We start from the raw sequence: 25131 nt of genomic DNA, 5'->3' as shown, positions 1-25131 counted from the left end.
CTTTCTAATCAACTTAAATAAAGCTGCTCTGAAGTAAGTGTTTGCATTGTGTTAAGCAATGAAATTGTGTGGGAAAGCACACACTTTATTTTTTTTTAATGTGAACCGCCACACTAAGAGTTCTTTATGTGTTAGTTCTTAAAATAAATCTACACATACATTTTAAAAGTATTTAAAATATTGGAACACCATTACAAATCTAGACACTTTATGGCCTGTAGCAGTTTAAACTTACCCTGTTTTTTGGCATTTCCCACTTGAAGTATAGGAAACACTGCAGAGATAATGGCAAGATAAATGTTAAGGGGAAACCTGAATCTATTTTTAATGCAGGTTTACAAATAATTATCAAAAGTTCTTGCACATGGAAATACTTGCATAGAACTAAATATCTCTTGTTACATCTGTCAGCAGTGAATATTGTGGGGTTCTGTGATGATCTACAGTGCACACAGTTGGATTTAATAACAAAGTACTGATTTTTGTTGACACTATTTTACATCTAAGTGGCTAGTTTTAGGTTGGTCTTGCAGTGAGATTGCTCTTAGGCTGAGTATTGCTCTGCTTGGATCTAAGCCGGGGCAGGCAGAATATGGGCCAGCTCCAGCACACCAGACCATTCTGTTTGGCCCAGGGGGCACCTAAAAAATTTAGAAAATTGACAGGCAGCCAGGAGCAGATAAATATTAAGGATGACAGGAGCCAGGGGCAGTAGGACCCAGTGGAAGCCAGTGGCAGGAGCTTGCAGATCAGCAGCAAGGCCAGCCCCGCCCCACCCCAGCCTCCTTCCATCCCCAAGCGGAAGCCTCTGCCTTCCAGAGGCTTCTGGTCTGGGGCTGTTCCCCACCTCTCTCCATCGGGGAGGGAAATTCAGATGAGAAGGAGCAGGGGCGGAACATGGGCAATTGCTTCAATCCTCAGGCCAGGCTGGACCAGTTCCTGCTGTGTCCTGCAGTTGCAGCCATGCAGCCAGGAACCGTGTGGTGCCGGAGCACCGCAGTGGGCGTGAAAGTGGTGGCAGGTGGGGGAGAAGTGGCAGTGAGCAAGCATGGGGCCTGCATAGTGCCCAGGGCCAGGGCTGGTGGGGACCCAGAGCGGGGCAGCAGGTGCACGGGGCCCAATCCAGCAGGGCTCTGTGGAGCCAGGCTGAGCTGCACTACCAGGAAGAGGGGGGAGCTGGCCTGATTCTGTAGAGCCCTGCTAGCCTGGCCCCATGGTGCTGTCACCTCGCTCTGAGCCCTGTCAGTACTGGCCCCACGCTCCTGCCCAGCTGTTGCTGCACACCCACTGACTGCCCACTCCTCTGGCCTGTAGCTACCATTTCCCTGCTTTCCTGCCCACTGGCCACTCCAGCACCATGTGGCTCCTGGCTGCATCACCGGACCGTGGGAGCACAGGGCCTGTGCCAGTACCTGGGGACAGGAGTGTGTGTCTGTGTGTGCATGTACTTGTGCAATGAGGGAAGGAGGAGAGAGAGATGGAGAGCAATGAGAGGGGAACTGTGTGTGTGTGTGTGTGTGTGTGTGTGTGTGTTCGTTCGTAGGGTGAGTCCCACATGCACCCGTGTCCCCCCTTGCACTGCCACATACGCAGACCCACACTGCCCTTCGCACATCCCAGCCACCCTCCCATCCACACTTCACATATCTCCACACACACCCCCACATGCTTCCTCATCCCACCCCTCCCACAAACCCTTCACAGATACCCATACCCTCCCCCACACACCCACAGCTCCACACAAACCTATACCCCTCATAATATACAAGAGGAAGACTTAATTTTAAGGTATTGTGCAATCATCTCTATGTACACTACACAAAGACACACAAATCAAGACATATTTTTTTAAATCAAATTAATGAATGTTTTATATGTTTGGGTTTTTGGGGGGATTTTTGTTCTGGTTTTTTTTAAGAATATAATTTGGTATTTTTCTTGTTCTGAGGTGTCAAAACTCCTTGCTGAAAGGAGTACTTCCAGGGGCAAGAGGAGGGACTTCTGGTGGCAGAGGTCAGGGGCTAGGGGCGTGACTTTGGGTCACAAGATTTCAGCTGGGGGTGGGGCACTTGTCAAGGGGTGGGGCTATCCATGCAACCCTTGACAGCTTGTCAAAACTCGGTAAGCAGCTCTCCAGCCGAAATAATTGCCCACTCCTTGTCTAAGCAACCAAAGATGCCGGGGTTGGAAAATCAGTATGTCAGTTTAGAGAAATGTTTTATTTAGATTTCTTCTGTTGAATAAAAACAAAACTGCAATATAAAATCATTGACTATGGCACCGAGTCAAGGTTTTCCAGTGATCTGGAAAAGAATATGTAACATGGTTGGTAAAGTAATTGGTAGCAAGGATCAACTTCAGAGATTTAAAATGAAAAAGAAAGTTTAAGAAGTGATTTATCTTGGTCAAAGGGTATATCTAAATGAAAAAATATTTTAACTGTAGAGAGCTCCTTGGTCAACAAATGTAAAAAAGATCTAGTGGCTTGTAGTTTGAGTCTACTTCCATTTTGAGTCAGTATAGATTTTTAAAAAAAGTAATGGTAGTGGACCTTCTGGAAGGACGGACTGTTACATTTGTGTTTGCACATCACCTAGTACAATTGCTTATACTTGGAGCTTGTAAGAGCTGCTAAAATACAAACATTAGCTCTTGGAATACATTGCTTGAGATGCTGGATTCTCTACAGTCTGAAAGCTTTTGTTGAATCCTGTAGACTTGATCCAAGAATTTCTAGGGGAGAATTCTAGAACCTGTGTAATGCAGCACCCCAGACTGTATAAACATAACTCTTTTTTGCCTCTAAATTCTTTCTTTGGGAATGTTTTGATTTAAGAGTGTATACAGAGTCATAGAAAATTAGGGCTGGAAGGAACCTCAGGAGGTCATCTAGTCCAGTCCTCTGCTCAAAACAGGACCATCCCCAACTAGATCATCCCAGCCAAGGCTTTGTCTACCTGGGTCTTAAAAACCTTCAAGGATGGACACTCACAATCTCTCTGGGTAATCTGTTCCAGTGTTTTACTACCATCTTAGTGAGAGAGTTCCTAATATCTAACTTAAACTTCCCTTGCTGCAACCTGAGACCACTGCTCTTTGTGTGCACCTTTGGTGGGAAGAGTTGAAGATTAAATACAAAGGGATTAGAAAACCGACTAACGGGCTAGTAAGCAGTATTTGAAAACTGTTTAAGATCTCAGTTACGAATGATAAAGCACCATGCTGTTTTGAGTGCTGTAATGTTGTGCCATTTGTTTGCTATGTCTCATGCTTCGGTTACCTTTTGCTGGTTATGGAATTGAAAGTTTGTTTTAGACCTGCATTAAAGAGAGACTCTCTTCTGAGGAATGGGGAGATATTAGATCAGTGGGGAAAACAGACAGCCATAAAGGATGTGCATGGTTTTCTTCGTAATTCCATGACACTTTTTTCAAGATAGCAAAATTATGGAGCATAAAGGGGATACTATTAATGTTTTCTTTTATTTGAAAGCTTAAACTTCATTTATGGTGCATGGGGACATCTTAACGTTTTTGTGACACTTTTTAAACGACTTGACTGTGAAGACCTCATAGTTCCATAGGGAGCCTGTTTATAAATAATTTATAAAGGTTACTTAGCCTAACAGTACACAAAATGTACTTTACAGAGTAATGAGGAAGAAAGAATGATTGTTTTGCAGTCTTAATGCATTAACATTATCTGTCATCTTAAGCATTTTAAAACATGTACTGTCCTTTAAATAGGTGCCTTGTCCATATTTTGCGAGAAACTACAGTGAAGTATTCCAAAATTCGTCCTTTTCATGTTCAGTGTCAGCTTGACCTGTGCAGACATGAAGTGCGTTATGGATGCTTAAGAGAAGATGAGTGTTTCTATGCACACAGTCTAGTAGAGCTCAAGGTTTGGATAATGCAAAATGAGAAAGGTAAGTTTAACTTTAAGTACACCTTCCCCAACCTCTAATGAAAAAAGACAAACAAAAACAAATGCAATCTTCAGAGATTTGTGCATTATAGGTGTTGCACAGAAGTTGACTCAGATGGCATACAGACATTCATTCCTGCCAGAAGAAATTTCTTCTGGCAGAAAAGTAGCCCAGGAGCTGGACTGTACAGACACTCCTCCAGCCCAGGGGTGGATATGGCTCACAACCAGATGCTCACCAAGTGAATGGCCGTGGGGGGTGGGCCATATTAAAGTGGTGGTTGGGTTTAGGCTCCTGTGCTGGTTACATTCCCAGATGGGAGGGAGAAAGAGAGGGATGTCTGGTCCTCAACAGGTCACCAGAACTTCAGTGGCCTGCCAATCCAAATAACTGCCCACCCTTGCTCCAGCCCTGTGTTCTCCTCCAGCAAGGGGGCACTAGAAAAATTTTTGTTGAGCCCCTGCCCACCCTTAGGGGAACCCACTGGTTGACAGTGTGCTCCCTCCTTTGCCTGGAAACTGGGAAAGCTTCAGGTTGCAGTTGGCAGCTGTTGAAAAGCAACAGCTACCACAGGCAGCCAGGGAATATTCCTGCCCTGGCAGAAGTTCTTCCTCATCCCTCCAACTGATTGGCAGGAGGGAAAGCATTCTCTTGTGGTGAGACCCTCCCAGTTCTCCCCTGCAGAAGAATAGCTGTGTTCCTCGCATTTCTCTGGGCTGACCTGGAGGATTGCAGGGAGAGTGGGAGGGGAGTACTCGGCTGTTGTGGAAAGGCTCCTGGAGCCTGTGGGAGGTCCCGCCTCTCTTCCCCCCCATTATATATAACATTTCTGGAATGGGCGGCTGCTTTTGGTTTTCTGGCACAATTTGCTCAGAGGCAGACAATTATTTTGGGTGGAGGGCCACTTCCTGAGTTTTGGCAAGCTGTCGAGGGCCACATGGGTAGCCCTACACCTTGACAAATGCCCTGCCCTCTGGTTGCCATCTTGGGACTAGAAGTCCCACCCCAAACCTCTTACCTTTACCACTGAAAGTCCCTCCCCTTACCCCTGGAAGTACTCCTTTGGGGAAGAGAGTTGCCATCTTAGAAAGGGTGGGGTGGGAAACAAATTGTATACTAAAAATCAAACACTCGTAATTAATATATTTTAATTAAAAAATATACTTTTGTCTTGATTTTGTGTGTCTGTGCTGTATATATAGAAATGATTGCGTAATAGCTCAAAATGCAGTCTTACTCTTTTATAATGTGTGGGGTTTGTGGGGAGCTGTGGGTGGGTGGGTATGGGGAGTTCGTGAGGATGTGTGTTGGGTACAATATCTGTGGGGTGTGTGGCTGTGGGGTTTGTAGGAAGGGTTTGAGGGTATGTGGGGTATGTATGGGAGCCCCCCTGCACATGCCCCCCAGAACCAGTCAATAGCCCAAGCACTCAAGGGGTAGAGACTGCCTTTCCCCCACCCCACAACAGCACAAGCGCTCTGCGGCACCTCCTCGCCACCACCAACAGCATGCAGCCCCAGCGTGCTCTGTGCCCGCTCTGCATTGCCTGGCCATATGCAGTGGTACTGGCGGGGTCCAGTGCACATCCTGCGCCAGCTCCAGGTCACCTGTCAGAGCTGAGCAGCACCAGAAGCAGCTGGGTAGAAACTGCTGCTCGGCACACGGGAAAGTGGTCCCTCCCCCCACTAGAAATTTTTGCTGCAGCTGCCTGGAGCCTACACTGTGCTAGGCTGTGTTGTGGCTCCTTCACCACCACCTGTGAGCTGCCCTGCGGCTGCTCTGCACTGTCACTGCTGCTGTGTTGGGCAGTCCAGAGGCAGTGGCAAAGGGTGTTTGATTTTTAGTGTATATAATTTGTTGTTTGTTTTTTTTTTCCCATTCTGTGATGGCAAGCTCTCTTCCCCAAAGGAGTACTTTTAGGGGCAAGGGGAGAGACTTCTGGTGGTAAAGGTCAGAGGTTAGGGGGCGAGACTTCTGGTCCCAACATGGTGACCAGCAGGCAGGGCACCTGTCAGTGGGCGGGGATACCCCTGCAGCCCTTGACAGCTTGCCAAAATTCAGTGAGTGGCCCTCCACCTAAAATAATTGCCTGCCCCTGGTGTAGGCTATAAAGAGGTAACATGGTGTCCTCCATATTTTTGCCAATGGGGTTATGCTGAATATGCCTCTTCACAAGAAAGTGGGCTTCTCATTGCTTTTGCACTCTTCAGATATTTGGCAGGTACATCGACTAGCTATAGGATTCAGGACCATCATGTGTGAAGAGGGACTCGACTGCCTGTTTCTCTTCATCTCTAGCCTCCTCAGTCTTTCTACTCAGTTTGGCCTTCAGAGTCCTTCACATGGAAGGAGGGGAAGCTATTCTCATTTCCTTCCCTCCAAAGATTTTCCAGATTCAAGGGTGGCAGTTATTTTCTCTAAGCCCTGTAAGCTTCATTTTAACAATATGAAGCTACTTCATTAAATGGAATCACCATGACAAAAGGTTGTGTGGAGAAATGTGGATACCCAGACGTGTATCCAGTGAATCAAAGATCAGATTCGGAAAGATTTGATGATTCAGACATAGATACAGCTTTAAATGTTTTTTTCTGCATACCTCAAGGTACCAAGTGGCTCATGAACACTGCGATGGTGGGGTGGATGGAGCATCCCATAGGAGCGTGTGTGTGTGGGGGGGTGGTCTCCAGTGTGCTCAGTGGCGGACCCAGAAGTAGACCAGAAGCACTTCGAGGCCTGCTGTGGAGTGCGCGGGAGACACATCCCTGGCTCTGCGACTGGTGACTCCTAGGTTTGGGGGGCATCCAGGATTCCCTTGTGGCCGATCGCTGAGCTGGTGGGATGCAGTCTCTCTTCTCTCCCGAACGCTCTTGTGTGATGCTCCATCTGCCCCACCATTGCAGCGGTCACAAGCCTTGCCTGGTACCTTGACGTATGTAGAAAAAAACATTTTTAAAGCTGTGTCTATGGCCAAATTGCTGGTTCATCAGCATCGAATCTTCAGATTCACCCGAATCAAATCGGGACAGTGATCGGAATCAACAAATCAAAACACTGTCCCCTGATTTGGGCCGAATCCAAATAGAATATGGCTCATTTCACATACCCCTAATTATATATATGACATTTTGGGGTATTTTAGTAAATTGCAAACATAAATTGGAGTCCAGTTTTGGGAGGCAGGGTGGGGAGAACAATATAAGCTTGTTCCTAAGAGCATTGGAAGCTAGATTTGCTATGCAGGCTCTCTGGCAGGTTTCAGCTGTGTAAAGTACTTAAACTAAGCTTCAGTTTGTATTTATGAATGTATATTGCTTTGTTGTTGTATTGAAGATACCCTTAAATTTAAAGTCCCTCTTTTAATGAATGGAATGGTACTTAACTGTATTGTTTTCATTTGGTAATTACAATTCTGTTTTTGTTTTTTGAGAATTCACTTGACCTTTTGCCTAAATAAAGCGTCAAAATATTCCTAAATGTCCAGGACTTTTTTCTTTTCCTTTGCAGGTATTTCACATGATACTGTTGTTCAAGAATCAAAGAAATATTGGCAGAATATGGAAGCTAATGCACATGGATCACAGGTATTTTCACTCTGTCCTTGTTTGTGAAACTGGTGAACTTGCTTAGAAGTAATGGGTTTAAACAAGATAAATTTAAATTAACTATAACAGGATCTATCCAACTAATGATGGCTATAAAGCACTGGAACAGATCTGAAGGGTTCGGGTTTATCCATCAGACTACATTTTTAGTGCAGGTAGACAAAAATTGCTCTCTAATGCTTTATAGTTGATCCTGGTTTTAGTATGGGACCAGAGTAGATGACTACTTGAGATCATTTCAATTCTGCTTTTTATTATGTAATTAAGGAGCTAACACATCTGTTGACATTTCTTACTAATATGTGAAGACTTACAACGTGATTTACTTGTTTCAGTGAGAGAAAATGTCTTTAAGCCTCAAATTTCTACCTTTTTCTCACCTTTCTTCCCCCCCTTAAATTTATTTATTTTTTAACATTATGCTCTCTGGGCTTTTCAGAGTCTGATACTTTTTCTTCCCAAATTGCCAGCTATACTCATGCAGATGCCTTTTCTTTTTGCTTTGGTCACTTGGACATAAGTGTGGAACTTAATTTGTTGTCTTGCTTCCGGGGAGCATTTGGCTTCAGACTTTTGTCTAATATTTATGACTTGTGTGCTTTTGTTGAGTTTATATAATATGCACATTGCATGAGGTGTCATGCTGGACTAACCCTTAATCCTTGCTCTGGGACTGATCTGGATTGGGCCCCAGACTATCCATGCATGCCAGGGCTAGCCAGCCCAGTGGGGCATCCCATGCAGCATTCACACTGCTGCTCCGGTGCACCACATGCAGAGTGAGCCCCAGAGTGGGGCCAGCACATGCTGTATGTGCTGTGTTGGGCTGCACCAGCCATGCACACTGCTTGGTAGTGCCCTGCCAGATTGGCCCTACGTGAGGCTCTGGTGTGTGGCCCTGATCTGGACCAGGCACGAAGCCAACACGTAGGAACAGTCTGGTGTTGGCACTGCATGCAGTGTGCACCCCAGACTGATCCCTGTGTCACATCTAGTGCCCATGGTACTAGGTCCAGTTTGCATACTACAGTAGCCCCACAGGGTGCATGTGGCATGCAGGGACAGCCTAAGACTTAAGGGCTGCATCATGGTGCTCCAGTGGGCTCAGTCCAGCCCACAGGTCTTATGTTGGACATTGGTGATCTAAACTAAATTGGACAAATGAAATAGTCTCCACACTAAAAGAAATTTCTGTTGTGGTGATTTCAGGTAAAACTGCTATGAAGGATAATCTGGGTAGAATGTAGCATACTACGTTCCATTTCCTTTGAGGGGGAATACAATAATTATTATGATTTTTTTTGCAAATGCAGCATACGTTATTTTTTTTCAGGTTCTGGGGAACCAAGTGAAGCATGGATCTCTTAATTTGAAGATGAAGTTTGTGTGCGCCCAGTGCTGGAGAAATGGTCAAGTTAGTGAGCCAGACAAAAACAGAAAATACTGTAGTGCAAAAGCAAGACACCCGTAAGTAAGGTGGATTCTTTCTGATGAGCAGTATCTTTTTCAGGGAGTTTTTTAAAGGTTTTATGGGCAATATTTTGTTAATCTTGCATTTAAGGAAATTTTGCTAAAAGGAATGCAAAAAAGTCAGTATGGGTAAAGTGGAATGTGGTAGAAGATATGCTAAATATCTTTAGATGTAGGGTGATCATATTTCCCTTGTCACAAAATAGAGCACTACACTTTCAGCCATCTCTAGGCTCCGATAAAAATGGGAGCTCTGGTCTTGGGTAGGTGGGGGATCCCAGGAGAAAAACTGTCCCGATTTTGTCCGAATAGTACCATTATAAATACCTGTCCTGGGCATCTTGCTGAAGAAGGGAGAAAATCATTGATTGGAATGTATTTGTGGGATGCCCGGGATGAACATTTTAAAATGGCACTACCAAAGTGAAAATGGGACACTTGGCCAGCCTACATGTATATGTTGTTCAGGAATAAGAAATTCACACAAAACACTTCAATTGGCAGCTCAAATGCATATTATTTTTCCTTTTTCTGACAACCATAACAGATGTTCTTGTGCAATTTAAGTACGTTTTCAAATATATCAAGGGGTGTTTATAAGAATAGCTTTTGGGTGCTTAATTTTTGCTTTATAGCTCTGCATGCTGTACCATTTGTCAATTGCATTTTGTTTTTGAATACAGTATTTCCATTTAATTTAGGTGGACCAAAGATCGTCGGGTAGTGCTGGTGATGTCTAATGAACGTAAGAAGTGGATGACCATTCGTCCTCTTCCCACAAAGAAACAAGTGCCTTTGCAGTTTGATGTATGTTTCTTAAAATTGACTTTTTCCATTGAAATCCTGAGGTAACTGGAAAATACTGTATTCTTTCGAATATAAGATGTCCTTGAATTTAAGATGCACCCAAATTTTCTGATTGTCAATTTAAGGGAAACAAACTAATCAAGCACAGGCATGTTTGGTGCATAAAAACATTTTTTACTTTTTCCTCCACTCTAATTAAACATGTGCAGGCTGCTTTTAGAAGAAAAACTTAGTTTTAAAAATGCATCTTACATTCAAAGGAATACGGTAATTAGCCTAATTTCTGCAGCCATTTTGTGTGAAACTCCAGTGAAAACTTTAGAAGTCTGCATGTGAAGCATGTGCAGGCCACATCTTAAGCACAACTGATTTAGCTTTTGTGAAGCACTTTCATATCTGTGAAAATGAATATGGTTGTAGCTGGTGTTTAAAGTAGTATCAATATACAGGTAGTGTCAGAGTGATATTGTAGCCATGATGGTCCAGAAATTATGGGAGGGGCAAGAATTTTCTTAGGGTGATATTTTTTTTTTATTGGACCATCTAAAGAGTCGGGGAAAAGTTAGACATGCTTTCAAAAGTAAGAGAGTCTTCCTCAGGTCTTTCTTCAAACAGCTTATTTTCTAAAACCAAATTACTTGAAAGGATCTAATAGTATATTTGAATGTAATAGTATGTAAAATTTACTGATACAGAAATGCTAGGAAGTCCAGCAGTCATTCCAAGTTAACCCTTTTAACTTGATTTATGTTCCTAATCAATCTCTCTCTCTCCATGCATAGTTGTGCAATCATATTGCTTCAGGCAAGAAGTGTCAATATGTTGGAAACTGCTCGTTTGCTCACAGTCCTGAAGAGAGAGAAATGTGGACATATATGAAAGAGAATGGTAGTAAGTATAAAGTGACAGGATATTAAGTGTGCTATAAGACTAATGTAACTGTTTTCATCCCTGTATTCAAGTAAGTACCCATCATTCCATTTTCCTTTAGTTTAGCCTTACCTAGTCACAATGTAAGCAGCTCATTTTTGAGTAAGCCCCAACTTGTAATTAAAATTTAGTGTCCAATATGAAGTTATGTCACTTTACATTCCGGATGAGTAGAAAAACTAGGCACATCCAGTTATAAGAATAAAATGAATGGTTCTTGTTAAATGTATATTGGATGGTGTTGGGTGAGCCATGCTAAACCATGATATGCAAACATTTTTGAGTGTACCAAATTCCCCTGGATTCACACCTTAGTGGGATTCCATGTGTATAAATGTTTGGAGGCTAGTTTTTTGCAAAAAAAAACTAGCAAGTGCTTGTATTTGCATATAAACAAGAGTACTGATGATTAATTCTCACCTTTTTGCATGCTATCCAATGAGGAAACTTAAGTAAAATATCACGTTGCCTCTCAAATACCGAAGGATTGATGTGTCACTGGAGTCTGTTTCTAAATTGGGGAAACAGACTAAATTTATTAAACAGCTCTTTTGAAATGTAGTTGACAGTTATACCAAAAATCAGATATCAGTGCAACCCAGAACCCTATTATAATTATGGGCTTTGGGTGCAAATATTTGCTATGCTTTTCTTCCAAGGTGTCTAGGTAGGGGAAAGTAATGGAATCAGACCATGGGACCCAGAGCTTCACTAAGCTGTTTTTCTTAGTCATTATGGGCATTTATACATGTACCTGTTAGTTCTCAGATGTGCTGGAGATCTGCTGCATCAGCGCAGACTTGATTAACTGTACTGCGTGGTTTGCAGTTGTATAAGGCAGTGAAATGCATGTCAGCACAGAGAAGATGGAGGTGGTGCGCTTTTTTGAAGTAAAGCACCCAACGTGCTTTAGTTCAAAAGCGCACCACCACCATTTTCTTTGCATTGATGTACATTTTGCCACCTGTACAACTGCAAGTGGCGCAGTGCTGGGCGCTTTTCAAAGCTCCCAGTGCTGCAGCACTTGCACATGTAAAAATGCCCTTTCTCTCTTTCCTTACCCGGTTTGTCATGCCCTTCATCTTCTTGAATTATTGGTTAGTTATGTAGTACGTGCAAACTCTTGCCTTAATTGCATAGTACTTATTTTAGCTTCTGCTTTTGTTAGTTCAAGACATGGAGCAGCTCTATGACATATGGCTCAAGAATCAAAAACCAGAAAAAGGAGATGATACAGCTCCTCAAGCAAACAAGGAAAATGGGAAACAAATTCATATGCCAACTGATTATGCTGAAGTTACAGTAAGTAATGCAGGACAAGTAATATCCTAAACTGTGGAACCTTTTTCACCTGGTACCAAATACTGCATTCCTTGTTCACAGTAACTGAAATATTCCTAGTTAGCTACAATGCCTGGACTTTTTAAGAATTCACAGTGTAAACTTTAGATGGACTGCACTGTTCCTTTGCATCTCTCAAGAACCTGCAGTTGTGGTGATGAATGTCTGGTGACAGAAAACACTTTTGCTTGCAAATTGTCCTTTGGCTAATCAGATGCAGTAAAGCTGTATTAATGATGAGATTTTTGCATAAAGTATTTAATGTTGTTTTTATTTTAAAAAATTGTGTAAACTAGGTAGACTTTCACTGCTGGATGTGTGGAAAAAACTGTAATAGTGAAAAACAATGGCAAGGTCACATTTCTTCGGAAAAGCATAAAGAGAAGGTATTCCATACTGAAGATGATCAAAACTGCTGGCAGTATCGCTTTCCAACTGGGTTTTTTAGCATTTGTGATAGGTATGTAGCTTTTAAATTTAGATGATGTTTAAATCACTTGGCTATTCATGGTTGTGAATAAACATACTGAGCGAATGTTTTAATCTGTCACTTTTGTAAATCACTTCAGCCAGCATAGTTGCATGTTAACATAGTTAAGTGTTTTATCACATGATAAAACAACCCAGTTGCTATTTTTTGGAGCCAAATGTTGTGTGAGAGAGAGCTTCATGAGAGTCAGATGTGAATCTGTTTGGGTGGGTTCACAGCCTTGTTTCATTTGGATGAAATGTTGTTTAAATAATGTATTGGTACATCACAGCTATTTAGTATGAATGCGTTTAATCATGCCTGTGCAGATTTCTTAATGAGATACATAAAGCCTACAAGTAATTTAGCCACTTAAATAGAAAACCTCTTTGAAAATCAGACACTTGTATGCTCCTGGAAGCTATTTCTGACATGTTATTGGTGTTCCAGGGAGCGCTTCTTCATAGTTTCATGGTAGTTTCATAGTTGGTAGGGTCAGAAGGGACCTGAGCAGATCATCAAGTCCGACCCCCTGCCATGGCAGGAAAAAGTACTGGGGTCAAATGACCCCAGCAAGTGTTTGTCTAGCCTCCTCTTTAGGACCCCCAGGGTAGGAGCCAGCACCACTTCCCTTGGAAGTTGGTTCCAGATCCTAGCCGCCCTGACCATGAAGTAGTGCCTCCTGATGTCTAGTCTGAATCCACCCTCTGCCAGCTTGTGACCATTATTTCTTGTCACTCCTGGAAGTGCTCAGGGGAACAGGGACTCCCCTAATGCCTTCTGGTCCCCTCTTACTAGTTTGTAACAGGCCACTAGATTCCCCCCTCAGCCTTCTCTTGTGGAGGCAGAACAGGTTCAGGTCCCGTAGCCTCTCCTTGTAGGGCCTGCCCTGCTGCCCCCTGACCATGCAAGTGACCCTCCTCTGGACCCTCTCCATGTTGTCCACATCCCTCTTGAAGTGCGGTGCCCAGAACTGGACGCAGTACTCCAGCTGCGGCCTGACCAGTGCTGCATAGAGGGGGAGGATCACCTCCTTGGACCTGCTTGAGATGCATCTGTGGATGCATGACAAGGTACGGTTGGCCTTCCTGACTGCATCCCTACACTGCCGGCCCATGTTCATCTTGGTGTCAATAGTGATTCCAAGATCCTTTTCTGCCTCTGCACTGATGAGAAGGGAGTTCCCCAGACTGTAGGTATGCTGCTGGTTCTTCCTCCCCAGGTGCATTACCTTGCACTTGTCAGTGTTGAATCCCATCCTGTTCTCATCCGCCCACCCCTGTAACCTTTCTAGGTCTAATTGCAGCCTATTCCTCCCGTCTAGCGTGCCCACATCCCCCCACATCTTCGTGTCATCAGCAAATTTGAACAGGGTGCTTTTTTACCCCCTTGTCCAAGTCACTGATAAAGATGTTGAACAGTGCAGGCCCGAGGACTGAGCCTTGGGGGACCCCATTGCCCACATCCCTCCAGGTTGAAAATGACCCATCCACCACCACTCTCTGCGTGTGGCCCTCCAGCCAGTTGGCGACCCGTTTGACTGTAGGTGTCGACACCAGTCCCCTAGTTTTTTTTCATGAGAATGGGGTGAGAGACAGTGTCGAAGGCCTTCCTAAAGTCCAGAAAGACTACGTCCACTGCTACCCCTGCATCTAAGGATTTGGTGACCTGGTCATAGAAGGCCACCAGGTTGGTCTGACAGGACCTGCCTATAATGAACCCATGTTGGTTGCCCCTAAGCATAATCTCACCTGCTGGCCCCTCGTGGACATGCGCCAGGATAATTCTCTCAAAAAGCTTACCCAGGATCGAGGTAAGACTAACTGGCCTTGCTGAACTGTTTTGCCTTTATGTCCACTGGCTCTCCCAGTTGTGGACAGTACAGTATCTTCTCTAAGCGCCGTGCGCAGCCTTTTCATTTGAGCTATTGGATTTGGCTGATGTTGGAAGTTGAGAGGGCATCTTTCTATTTGGCCAAATCCTTCAACTCTTCTCAATATTTAATTAAATAAAGACCTGTGAGGTCTCAGCACGGAAGAGGCTGTACTACATAAAATCAACTTTTCATTCTTGTGCAAGGAATATGTCTGGTTTTTTTACTAGTTCTCAGCAATAACTTAAAAATGCTAGTATGCTTTACAGATCTCAGAATTACATTGGAGACATCACTACTGGTTTAAAGTACTCTGAAATGATGATTTTACCTCTCTTAACAAAATACTAGTATAAATTAAACGCTTAAATATACTGTGGCTGGAATACTAAAAGCAAAATTCTATTTATTTACGAAAGGAGAAAGGAAACATAGAAGTAGTAATGGGTTTTTAGATTTTTTTTTTTTTTTTTTTTAAAGGACTGGTTTGTTTGATTTAAATTTATAGTTTAAATTGATCTGCAGGGATGGAAGGACACTTGTTGAAATTTGGGATGGAATAATTTGTTTGCTTTATTGATTAAATCTAATGTTAGGGACTGGGCAAAGCAGAGAGATGGGGACTGAAGAGGCAAGAGCCAAGCTACTGTCCATGCAACATATTCTTTACCTGGTTCTCAGAGATCACTAAAGGCTAAACTGGACTAGTATAGGTTCATTTTAAAGAGAATTTATAGATATTTTATTTATCAAGGAAGAAAGGAGGAACTACGAAGGTGTGGTTCTATAGGAACCATGATTAGTACAAAATATTTAAGATATTTAAAATTGGATACAATAGTTGTCATAATATTGTACCCATGATTTAAATTTTTTTAACAGATATACGGCTGGTGCTTGCACTGAAGGAAACAACTGTAAATTTGCGCATGGAAATGCTGAACTCCGTGAATGGGAAGAACGAAGGGATGTTTTAAGAATGAAGCTCAGGAAAGCAAGGAAAGACCACTTGATTGCTCCAAATGATAATGACTTTGGAAAATATAGTTTTTTGTTTAAAGATTTAAACTAACTCTAAAATGACACATTCATGTTACCGGTTGAAAGCATAAACCAGAAAATTTGACAGTAATCAAAAGCATGTGACAGAAAAGTTGCAGGCTTCCTGCTTTATTGGCATATATTGTTCCTCCTGAACAGCAAAATATAGTAGATTTAGGAGGATTCAGCAGACCTGCCTATGCTCTCATGAAACGGAATGGTGAAGTAATAATAATAATAATAATAATAATAATAGAAATCCTTAAAGTATTACTTGCTTATTCACCTTCTGTTGGACAGAGTGTTAGGAAATAGGAGGAGGGGGGAGAAGTCGTAATGTCTAGAAAGCCCTCCCTAGTTGTCGGTCCTTCAGCTGAAAACTTTAAGGTATGATTACAAAACACATTAAGTGTTTTGGGCTAAGAAGAAAATGATGGATGAAAATTCTTCAGATGTTTTAATGGAGAGGATTTGTTTAAAACAAGTTTGCTACTTATCTATATGTAGGTTGCTAAAGAGGATTTTCTTATTAAAAAAGATTTTAAGCAAATAACCATTTAACTACAATATATGTTGAATGGGGTATTTTTTCTCTATTTGTATGTTTCAATATCACTTACTGAAAAGGATCTTGGGAAAATATGTATTAATTTTTGAAAATCAAGTAGTTAAAATTCTGTTTCTTGGACTTTGCTGTTTAAATGATGATTTTGAAAGATTACACTTGTATGTCAGTATTGTGTATTGTACGGACCAATGTTGCCTGTAATAAAGAGAACTTTACATAAATTTGTTTTCTGCATGTAGCTGCTCAGGATTGATATTTCAGTGACATTTTGTATAAAACTATGAATTGCCCTTACAAAACCCTTTTGGGCAACTGTATCTAAACAATCACATATGGGTTGGTTTAGAATGATCCTTCCTTGAGCATGAGGCTGGAGTACGTGAGCTTTTGAGATTCCTTCCAGACATTTTTTTTTAATTGTGTTTGGTTTTGATCTTCAACCATGTCAGTGATTTTTTTTTAAATATTTATTTATTTATTTATTTATTTATTTATTTATTTTTAGAGCAATAGGCTCTTTGGACTGCTGCTGGCTTAACCCAAAATAATCCTTTCCTCCCCACATGCCTTAAATTGGAGAGGGAATTGGGTTCTGACAGTAAGCTAAGCATATTGGGAATACATGTTCTCTACTCATAGCCAGTGAGGTTGCTTAAATTACACACTTGATGACATTAATTAGGCCAGAAACATTATTTAAACTATACTGCCTTTTTAATCCGATGGGGGAGAGGGAAGGAATCCCAGTTTCAGATGTATTTTTTAGGCACAACCTATGATTGATCATGCCAGGAAGGTGGGGATGTCAGGTTTGTACTAGAAGTATGTGGTGCCTGGGACATGCGCCTTCAGCCTTTTGTCCTGGGAAAGATTCATGGCTTTCAGTTGTCGGGAGGGTAATTCATGTTCCATTTCACCTTTTTGGGGCACAGCCATGAGACCTTTCTTTTCTTGCTGCCTGTTGGCTTCGTTGCAAATCTTGCTGTTTGCTTCATTCTTGTCACAAATTTGTGCTTTTTCCTTTTTGTTTTTAAGCTTGATACTAAATGTTACAATGTGGACAAAAGTAATCATCCAAAACAGACTCTAGCAACTTCCTCACTACCTTTATTTTCTAGAAATATTTCACTTCCTTTTGAATGTTTATAAAAATCTTTATCTGGCCAAAAGCTGTTCAGAAAGGTTTCACAAGACTGCAGTTAATGGGTTCATGCCAGAGTTTGTGTATGTAAAACGTGTAGGACCATCTTTCCAAGTGTGTATGTAAAAAACCAGGCTGGATGTTGACATGTCCCTTGTTTCAGTCCCTAGATGACAAAAGGACAATGCATTACAAGGACAGGGCAGCAGAGGCCCATGGTGCAGGCGTTTCGTGCCAGCTGCCGGCATTTGCATCAGGAGTAGGTACACGGTCTGCATTTCACAGGGTGCAGCTGGCATTTGGGGACCAAGCTGCGCTGCGAACCGCGACGAACCTTGCTCCTTTGCTCGAATAAGCTTCTGCCCCGTCGCGTGGCTCTCGCCGGTGCCCTGCTCTCCGCGCCCGGCGCGTGCCCCTGCACCAGCGACCTGGCGGGGCCGCGCGCGGAGGAGGCAGCGCTTCACCGGGGCCGCCCCTTCCCAGCCCCCTCGGCCTGCCGGCTGCCGGCTCCCTGCTCCGCGGCCGCAGCGGCGGCGACTCCTCGGCGCTGCACACGCTCCGGGCCAGCGCGCTCCGCAGGCCGCGGCCGGGGGCGGGGAGACGTGGCGGCGCCGGGTTGGCCAGTGCGCAGCCGCCGTGCCCGCCCCGCCCCGCCCCGGGGCCGCCTGACAGGCCGGCGGCGGGAGACGTGGGAGAGCCAGCGGCTCGGCCGCCTCCGCCCCGCCCCGCGCGGGGGGATGTCGGCATGCAGCGGAGCGGCCCCCGCGCCCCGGCCGCGGCCCAGCGCTGCCCGCATGGCCCGCAGGCCCGAGCTGCTGTGCGGCGCTGCCGTCGTGCTGGGCTGCGCCCTCCTGGTCGCCCTCAAAGTCAGCTGCAGGTACCGGGGCCGAGTTGTCCTCCCTCGCGGCCGCGGCCGGGCCCGGGCCCGGGCCCGCCCGGCGTGCCCCCCACAGGCCCCGGACGGGGGTGCGGCGCGGCGCGGCTTGGGAGGGCTGGGCCCCGCCCTGGCTGGGCCTGCAGCCTCGGGCAGGCGCGGCACTGCTAGGGGGAGGCCCGAGCTAAGCCCAGGCGCTTCCCGGAGGCACCCGACCCGCTGCCGGGTCTCCTTGGGCCCCAGGCACGGGCGAGCTGCTGGGGTCCTCGTGCAGGAAAAAAAAACCCAGGCAAGGCCCCCGCAGTCTGCGAAGCTTGGAGCCGCTGGTGGAGGCCGCCCCCTCCCTGGTGTCTGCCCTGGCACCCACGGGAAGTCTGCTCCGAGGCCCCGCGGTTGGGCTCTGCACGGGGGCCACCTTGGCACAGAGGTGTCCTGCGGACAGCCCCTCTGTGCCAGCTCCTAGCCAGAGCCTGCATGTGGGCAGGGTGCAGCAGGCTGGTGTATAAATGCACTGAAAACTTGGCCGTTAATTGTGGGGACTTGCATTTGTGTGCAAGGTGTATCTTCTGGTCAGGATTTCAGTTTGAAGGGATGAATTTATCAAGTATTAGCTTTTCTTGCAGATGGGGATGTCTTTTGAAGCTAACAACCCCAGGTTCCTCCTTGTGCCAGCTGGTTGTTCCTACTGGTGAAGACTGGCTATGGGACTTTTGCAAGTTATTTCGGACTTCCTTTCCTCTCCCGTACCCAAGAGCAAACCAGACTGGTTGAGCGTGAATAGTTCCATAGCAATCTCTGTATGAGCAATGACTTTCAGCTCGGTATCCCATATTGGACAATCACCAGTAGTCAGAATAAGCTCTGGTGATATACCTAAGAGCTTCCTACAGGTGATGGGCTTGCAAGGGGTAAATGTGCAGCTCTGGGCTATCACCCACCTGCCACTGCCCACCTTGCTCCAGTTGCTGTGATGGTGGCCATGGCTAGAGTCTCTGGGCCAGGTCAGCATGGTGGGGGCCCAGTTTGCTCCCTGCCCACACAGCAGTGGAGGTGGTGGAGTGGAATTGCCCATGTGGTGGTGCTGGTGGCAGTAATGGTAGAGGAGGGATGGGGTTTGCATTGCTCAAGTGGCAGCAGTAGTGAAGGATTACTTGCTTGGTGGGGGCAGCAGTAGGGCTTGCCCAGTGGTGTGGAGGAGGGAGGGGGCTCATGCTGCTCAGGTGGCAGTGGTGAGGGGGACTGCCTGTGCGGCACAGGGGTTGCATATGCCAGGAGTCCCAGGATGCAGCCCACAGTGTGTGGCCGTGGGCCTGCGACCTGTGCAGCATACAGCCCCTAGTGGCTCTGAAGTTCGACAGCCCTGTTATGTGTTGGTTCTAAAGGGAAAGCATAACCTACCTGCATTAAATGCATTTATATAATTAAGTGCAACTTTGATTAAGAGAAATACATCTATTTATGTTTAAATTGGAACATGGGAGTGTGGCTGCTCTTGCATGGACAGCAGCAATGTAAAATTTTGCTTGAGTTTCCCTTAGAATGCTTAATATTTGACTTGAACTACTTGCAGGGTGGGGATAGTGTCCATGTGGCTATCTGCTCTCTTGCTGCTTCTCTAAGAAGTTGTCGATTGGTGTGAATTGTGATAGTGATTTAAGATGGTGGATTGAGACTGCTAACTCCTTTTATGTGTAGGATCACAAATAGTTACGTAGCAGTGACTTTGGTCGCTGACTCAAAGGATTAAAATGACATACAAATTCTGGGGAAACATACCTTTTCTTGACCAACCCTGACATAATGTTCCCTCAGGTTTTGTTGTGTGTTTTGTTGTGTTTTCTTAATTATCCTATAGGATGGTTTCACAGGTGTCTCGTCTGCTGTTTGCTGATCAGTGGTTCTCAGTTTTTTGTGTTGTGACCCAAAGAAGGTCTGAAACTGTTTTCTGGGGCTATAGGTTGTAAAATTTTCTACAGAATCCAAGTTTCTGTATTCTTCCTGGCTGTAATAATTAGATTGATTAGAGAGGAGCTGGTAGTGACTTTTTTTTATCTAGGTTACCTGCCATTTTCAATTATGAAAAAGTATTACAATTTTTACATTTAGAGGCTGTCTTGAGAGCCTGCAGCAGACTTCTAGGTGAAGTGGGACAAGGCTTGGAGACTTGCGTATTTCTGTTCTGCTCTATGAAATTCTGTTTGGCTTTGAAGAGAGAAACTTTAAAAAAAATTTCTTAACCTGCATTTCTCAGGAAATGCTAAACCAGTGGCTGTGGCACACATTGTTCTGAGAATGTGTCTAGGAAGTAGTGGGGCCAGGTGAGGGGGGAAAAGACCACAAGCTGGGCATCTGGCTCTGGTACATGAATCATACCTGGGGACATCACAGGATGCAGGAGCTCTCCTGGCTCTTTCACAGTGCTTCTTAACAGGAGTGCTGCCAGACCCTTTCAGAGGTACCGTGGCCCAGGTGCTGCTGCTGTCATGGCCAGGTGGAACTGCCCTGCATATCTGGGCACAGCCATATATGCCTAAAGAAGGCCGGAGTGTCCAGTCCTGCCATAGCCATTTCGTGTCTGCCTGTCCTCATTCTCCTTTCAGAAATAGACGTGGGACAGGTGGAACTGCCCCAAGTGCCTCTGTTTTTTGGGGGAGGGAGTGTGTGTGCATATGAGGAGGTGGAGGGGGAGCAGGTAAGGATGGGCTGCAGCAAGAGTGGGTGCTCCTGACTGCTTTAGGCTTATCTGGCTCCACATGAGGTTTGTGGAGCAGTTCCACGTGGTTGCTGTGGTGGTGCCAGCACCTCTAAGCACTCAGGACTGTCTCTAATACTTATAATCCAAAAGCTCTCTAATGTTATTCTGTGAGAAAATAATAAGCAATTTAACATTGTGTTCAGGTCACCTGTTGTCTCTTCTTTCATGTCTCATACAGACAGTTTCTAGTAGGAGATTTTTAACTTGAAGGAACTCTTTTTCTTTGGGAAAGCTGAAAGAAAGTTAATATACTGCTACCACTCTCTGCCCTCTCCTTCTGTCCTTCAGGAACCTTAAAATGTTAGATGCTGTCTGTTACAGATAATATTAACAGGTTACTGTTTCATGGTTGGTAGGGTCGGAAGGGACCTGAGCAGACCATCAAGTCTGACCCCCTGCCATGGCAGGGAAGAACACTGGGGTCAAACAGCTGCAAGTGGATGAGCTGTAGTATGTTGTTTTATTTTGCAATATTGTCCAAAATGTGATAATTGATTTCCAGCACATAGGAAATACTCTGACCTTGCCTAGATACTAGTGAACTGCTTTTTTCCTTCTGACTTGAACTCCCTGAAGCAGTCTCTCCTTCAGTGCTGCTTAATCTCCTTGTTGGCAAAGGGAAGTTTGTTTAAGGGTAGGTGAGTCCTATTTGTTTATGAATCCTGTATGTCAAGCATAAACTAATGCAAGGGTAGCCAATTTGTGGCGCACATGCCCAAAACGTTGGCTTACATTAAACTAACATAAGAAGCAAGAGTTTTTTGTGGGTTGCTTTTTTTGGGTGAGAGTTCCTGGAAGACCAATTTAGGCTAAACGTTAGGAAAAACTTCTTCAGAGTCGGGGTGTCCAGACTGTGGAATAAGCTCCCTCCAGAGGTGGTGCAGTCACCTACCCTGGAGATCTGTGAGAGGAGACTGGCTAGCCACCTTGCTGGGGTCACGTGACCCACCAGTTATCTCCTGCATTGTGCAGGAGGCTGCACTTGATGATCTTTCAAGGTCCCTTCTGGCCTTACAATCTACAAATCTTTTCCCAACTCCCCCATCTCTATTCAGTTGGGTCAATAAAAAATATCACCAGAAGAACTTTACTTCCTGAATATTACCTGGACCATCATTACTCTACCCTACTTTAAATGCTTACCTCTAACATTCCTTTACCCATTTTTCCCCCTTGTTTTCTCCCTTCCCTCCCTTTTCTACCCATTGTTTTTCTAATTTCCACCTGTTTACATTCTCACTGACCTCCTGTCACTTTTAGCTTCTTTCATTCCTTGGAGATCTCAGAACATCAAGAGAGTCTTGCTATGCCTGAAGGAGGGTACTTGTACCCAATAGCTTGCAAAGAGCTTGGTTCCAACTACTCAGTTGGTCTAATAAAAGATATCACATCTACCCTGTGCCCGTTGGGCTTCAGATATCTGCTCTTGGGCAGCCTTCGCCCATGTGGTGGACGTTGGGCATTCTATGGGCTTGCCTTTTTGGCCGAGCAGGTGTCCCTTCCATAACTTACCTTACCTGCTGTCGCCTGCCACAACTTGCTTGTTACTTGGTGTTTGGGTATGGCCGTCGGTTATGCTCAGTGGCCTGCGGTTCGCCCGACAGTCTTTCACAGCGCTCCACCACCCCTACAGCCCAGCTTCGCTCCACTTTGTATGCGATGTTCTCCATTGGCCTTGGCCCTTCCATGGAGTTGCGCCCCTTCTGTCGGCTGCCTGTTTCGACTGCCCGACAATGTGGGATCAGCCCTCTAGGCTCTATCTCCATCCTGCCTTCCTCCTTCCCTCTCGCCCCTTCTCTCGGGGAAACAGACAAACATCCAAGGGCCTGGTACTCAGGGTATCTAACAAGACCACCCCTCCTCAGCCTCTTCCGTCAGGGAAAATGAAACCAATCTCATGAGGGACCCTACTTTCAAGCCTGCTCCTAGGCTTAACTGCGCCTGGCTCCTACCTTTTTCCTATTTCCCTTTTATATTAACTCTGAACACCCTTTTATCCTCCCACGTCCCTGGGAGTTCTTCCCCCTCCTCCGTTGACCCGGCCAGGAATGGCGGTGATGCCTGCCCCGATTGCAGCCACCCTGGGGCTCCTCTCAGGGTCCTTTTCACTGGTGTGGATCCCTGCTTGCCCTGGTCACTCTTCATCTCCCACCTGTGATCCTGCTGAGCCTCCAGTCTGCTCCTGAGTCCATGTCCAGGTCTGGGATCCCTTCCACTTGGTGTCTTCCCGTCTCCGGCTCCTGGTGGTCCACGGTGTTCAGTGGGACCCACAGTGGGGGTCTCTTCCCTTCTTGGGTCCAGCCAGGGTCCCCTCTCTCTCTCCTTCCTTCCCTCCCCTCCTAGGACGTCAGCCGCCATTTTTATTTTCATCGGCTGGCGTCTGGAGCTGATATCACCGTCCGTCCATAATTGTACAAACAAGTGGCTGATGAGCTGCGCGGGCTCTTCCTTCCACCCCTACTGCTCTGTGCCTCCCATCGTGGGTGAGTGTTTATTCGTACATCCCTCCGTGGGACATACCCAAAGAATCTTGCCTGCCTGTGTCCTTAGACCAACACGGCTACAATAAAAAACCCCCCTACTATAAATAAAGAATTTACAAAAGCAAATAGGATGAAATTCAGTAGCTGGGAACAGCATGTTAGTTCAGTCATTTAAAATAAATTACTTGAAAGTTATTTGCTTCAAATCTCTATTTGTGTGGTTACTTTTAAATAAAATGAACATTTGAGACCGATATTTAAGTAAATGAAGAGGTTAGAACAGGGTTAGGCAATTATTTTGGGAAGAGGGCCGCTTACTGAGTTTTGGCAAGCCATCGAAGGCTGCATGATAGGCAGCCAGGGGCAGATAAATATTCATTTTCTAAATTTTTTAGGGGACCCGTGGGCTGGATAGAATGGCTTGGTGGGCCGCATCCGGTCCCTGGGCCGCATTTTGCTGACCCCTGGGTTAGATCCTCAGCTGTTATAATTCAGCATAGCTACTGCAGTGACTAAACCAGGGTACTGGGGCACCCTGGGGTGCTGCCATATCCTTTGAGGGGTACCGTAAGGTGTGCAGAAATAAGTGATGCATGAAGAGATAAGTAGATAAAGCTAAGCAGATAAGCCAGGTTCAGGCTTGTCCCGCCCTGGACTGTCCTCCTCCCCTACTGCCTAGCCCATGTGTAGGGGGGTAAGCACTGTATACATAAATTATTTTTTGAAATTGTGTGCCACTCAATTCACAGAAGTTACGGAGGGGTGCCTCGAGTCTAGTACGGAGTGCTACAAGTACAAAAAGGTTGAGAATCACTGCTGTACTGTAATCAGAACCACCGCTCCATTGAAATCAGTAGAACTTTGCTATAGGCAGATCCAGAATTTTGTAAAGCGGGGTGTGTGTGCGCGCATGTGCCTTGGGGTGGTGGCAGTTCTGGCTCCAACTCCCTCCCCAGCTGGGACAGGAAGACCACAACATGGAGGCAGTGGAATCGGGCAAGAGTCCCACCCCCAACTAGAGGTGCACTGATACATCGGTTCATATTGTATTGGCACCAGTAAAAGGAAAATTGACATTATCGGCAGTTGGCTTCTTTGGCCCATGTGACCAGTAATATCGTTGATAAATGCCATGTGCATATGCATAGCTGTAGGATGCACATGGCCAGGAATGCAGCCTGGTAGCATTTGGCCAGTAAGTTGGTGGGGAGGGGTGTGAGGGAGGGATTGGAGGTGGGGGGGGGGGTGCAGATTGAGGCCCCTGTGTTGAGGGAGGGAGTGGGGCAGGTGCTGGTGGGGTGGAGCTGCAGGTGGCTTGTCAGGGGGTACCGGCCCCACTCCCTTCCTCACTGTGGGGGGTCTTGTTCTACCCACTCCCATGCTGCCCCCCTTTCTTTCCCCCCCAACCCCCCTGACACTGATCCCCAAGCTGCCAGGCTGCATATTGGCATTCGGATCAGTATCTCCCCCTGTGGCTGGTTCATACTTGGCCATTGGTATTGGCCAAAAAGATCTTTATTGGTGCATCTCTACCCCCAGCTCTTGGAATCCCATTCTTTTCCATCTGTGTATGGAAGTATCTCCCCTCCCTTCTCATTCATTGCATCCTCCTGGCCCATAGGTGCTTCTGTGGATTCCTCCTCCCTCTGCCTGCATTCAGTATGGCCAGGAAAACAGGGAAAGAAAAATCTGCCCACTAGTACTCCCCAGCTGAGCCCCCTTCTCCTTGCAGCCCAGCCAGAACAGGACAGGAACAGCTCTGGAGCTCCCCACATGCCCAGGAGAAAGTGGCAGTTGGATAGGAGAGAACGGGAGGAGAAGTGCCACTGAACATGGATGGGAAGGG

At 45.6% G+C, this 25131-nt stretch overlaps 2 protein-coding genes across 5 annotated transcripts in view; both read left to right on the top strand.

The window, feature by feature from the left end:
• The window catches only part of ZC3H7A (zinc finger CCCH-type containing 7A), a 48261-nt gene extending 31990 nt beyond the window's left edge, over positions 1-16271 (top strand). For all 3 annotated transcript variants that reach the window (XM_090023666.1, XM_090023668.1, XM_090023665.1), the window contains exons 16-23: positions 3747-3928; positions 7436-7512; positions 8867-9000; positions 9705-9810; positions 10593-10701; positions 11909-12042; positions 12378-12541; positions 15306-16271. In XM_090023666.1, the coding sequence (XP_089879792.1) occupies positions 3747-3928; positions 7436-7512; positions 8867-9000; positions 9705-9810; positions 10593-10701; positions 11909-12042; positions 12378-12541; positions 15306-15495 (1096 nt within the window). In that variant the 3' untranslated portion in view covers positions 15496-16271. The remainder of the gene's footprint in view (positions 1-3746; positions 3929-7435; positions 7513-8866; positions 9001-9704; positions 9811-10592; positions 10702-11908; positions 12043-12377; positions 12542-15305) is intronic.
• A 410-nt stretch (positions 16272-16681) lies between these two features.
• TXNDC11 (thioredoxin domain containing 11) overlaps positions 16682-25131 on the top strand; it is a 111671-nt gene continuing 103221 nt past the window's right edge. Inside the window, exon 1 of one of the 2 annotated variants that reach the window (XM_090024801.1) lies at positions 16682-18050. In XM_090024801.1, coding sequence (XP_089880927.1) covers positions 17911-18050 — 140 coding nt within the window. In that variant the 5' untranslated portion in view covers positions 16682-17910. The remainder of the gene's footprint in view (positions 18051-25131) is intronic. The other variant, XM_090024800.1, reaches the window with a different exon arrangement.

The sequence above is a fragment of the Crocodylus siamensis genome, chromosome 12 (assembly GCF_052110815.1).
Source record: "Crocodylus siamensis isolate JL-2025a chromosome 12, ASM5211081v1, whole genome shotgun sequence".
NCBI lineage: Eukaryota > Metazoa > Chordata > Crocodylia > Crocodylidae > Crocodylus > Crocodylus siamensis.
Note: the sequence above shows the minus strand (reverse complement) of the source record. Positions and strands in the feature narration are given on the sequence as shown.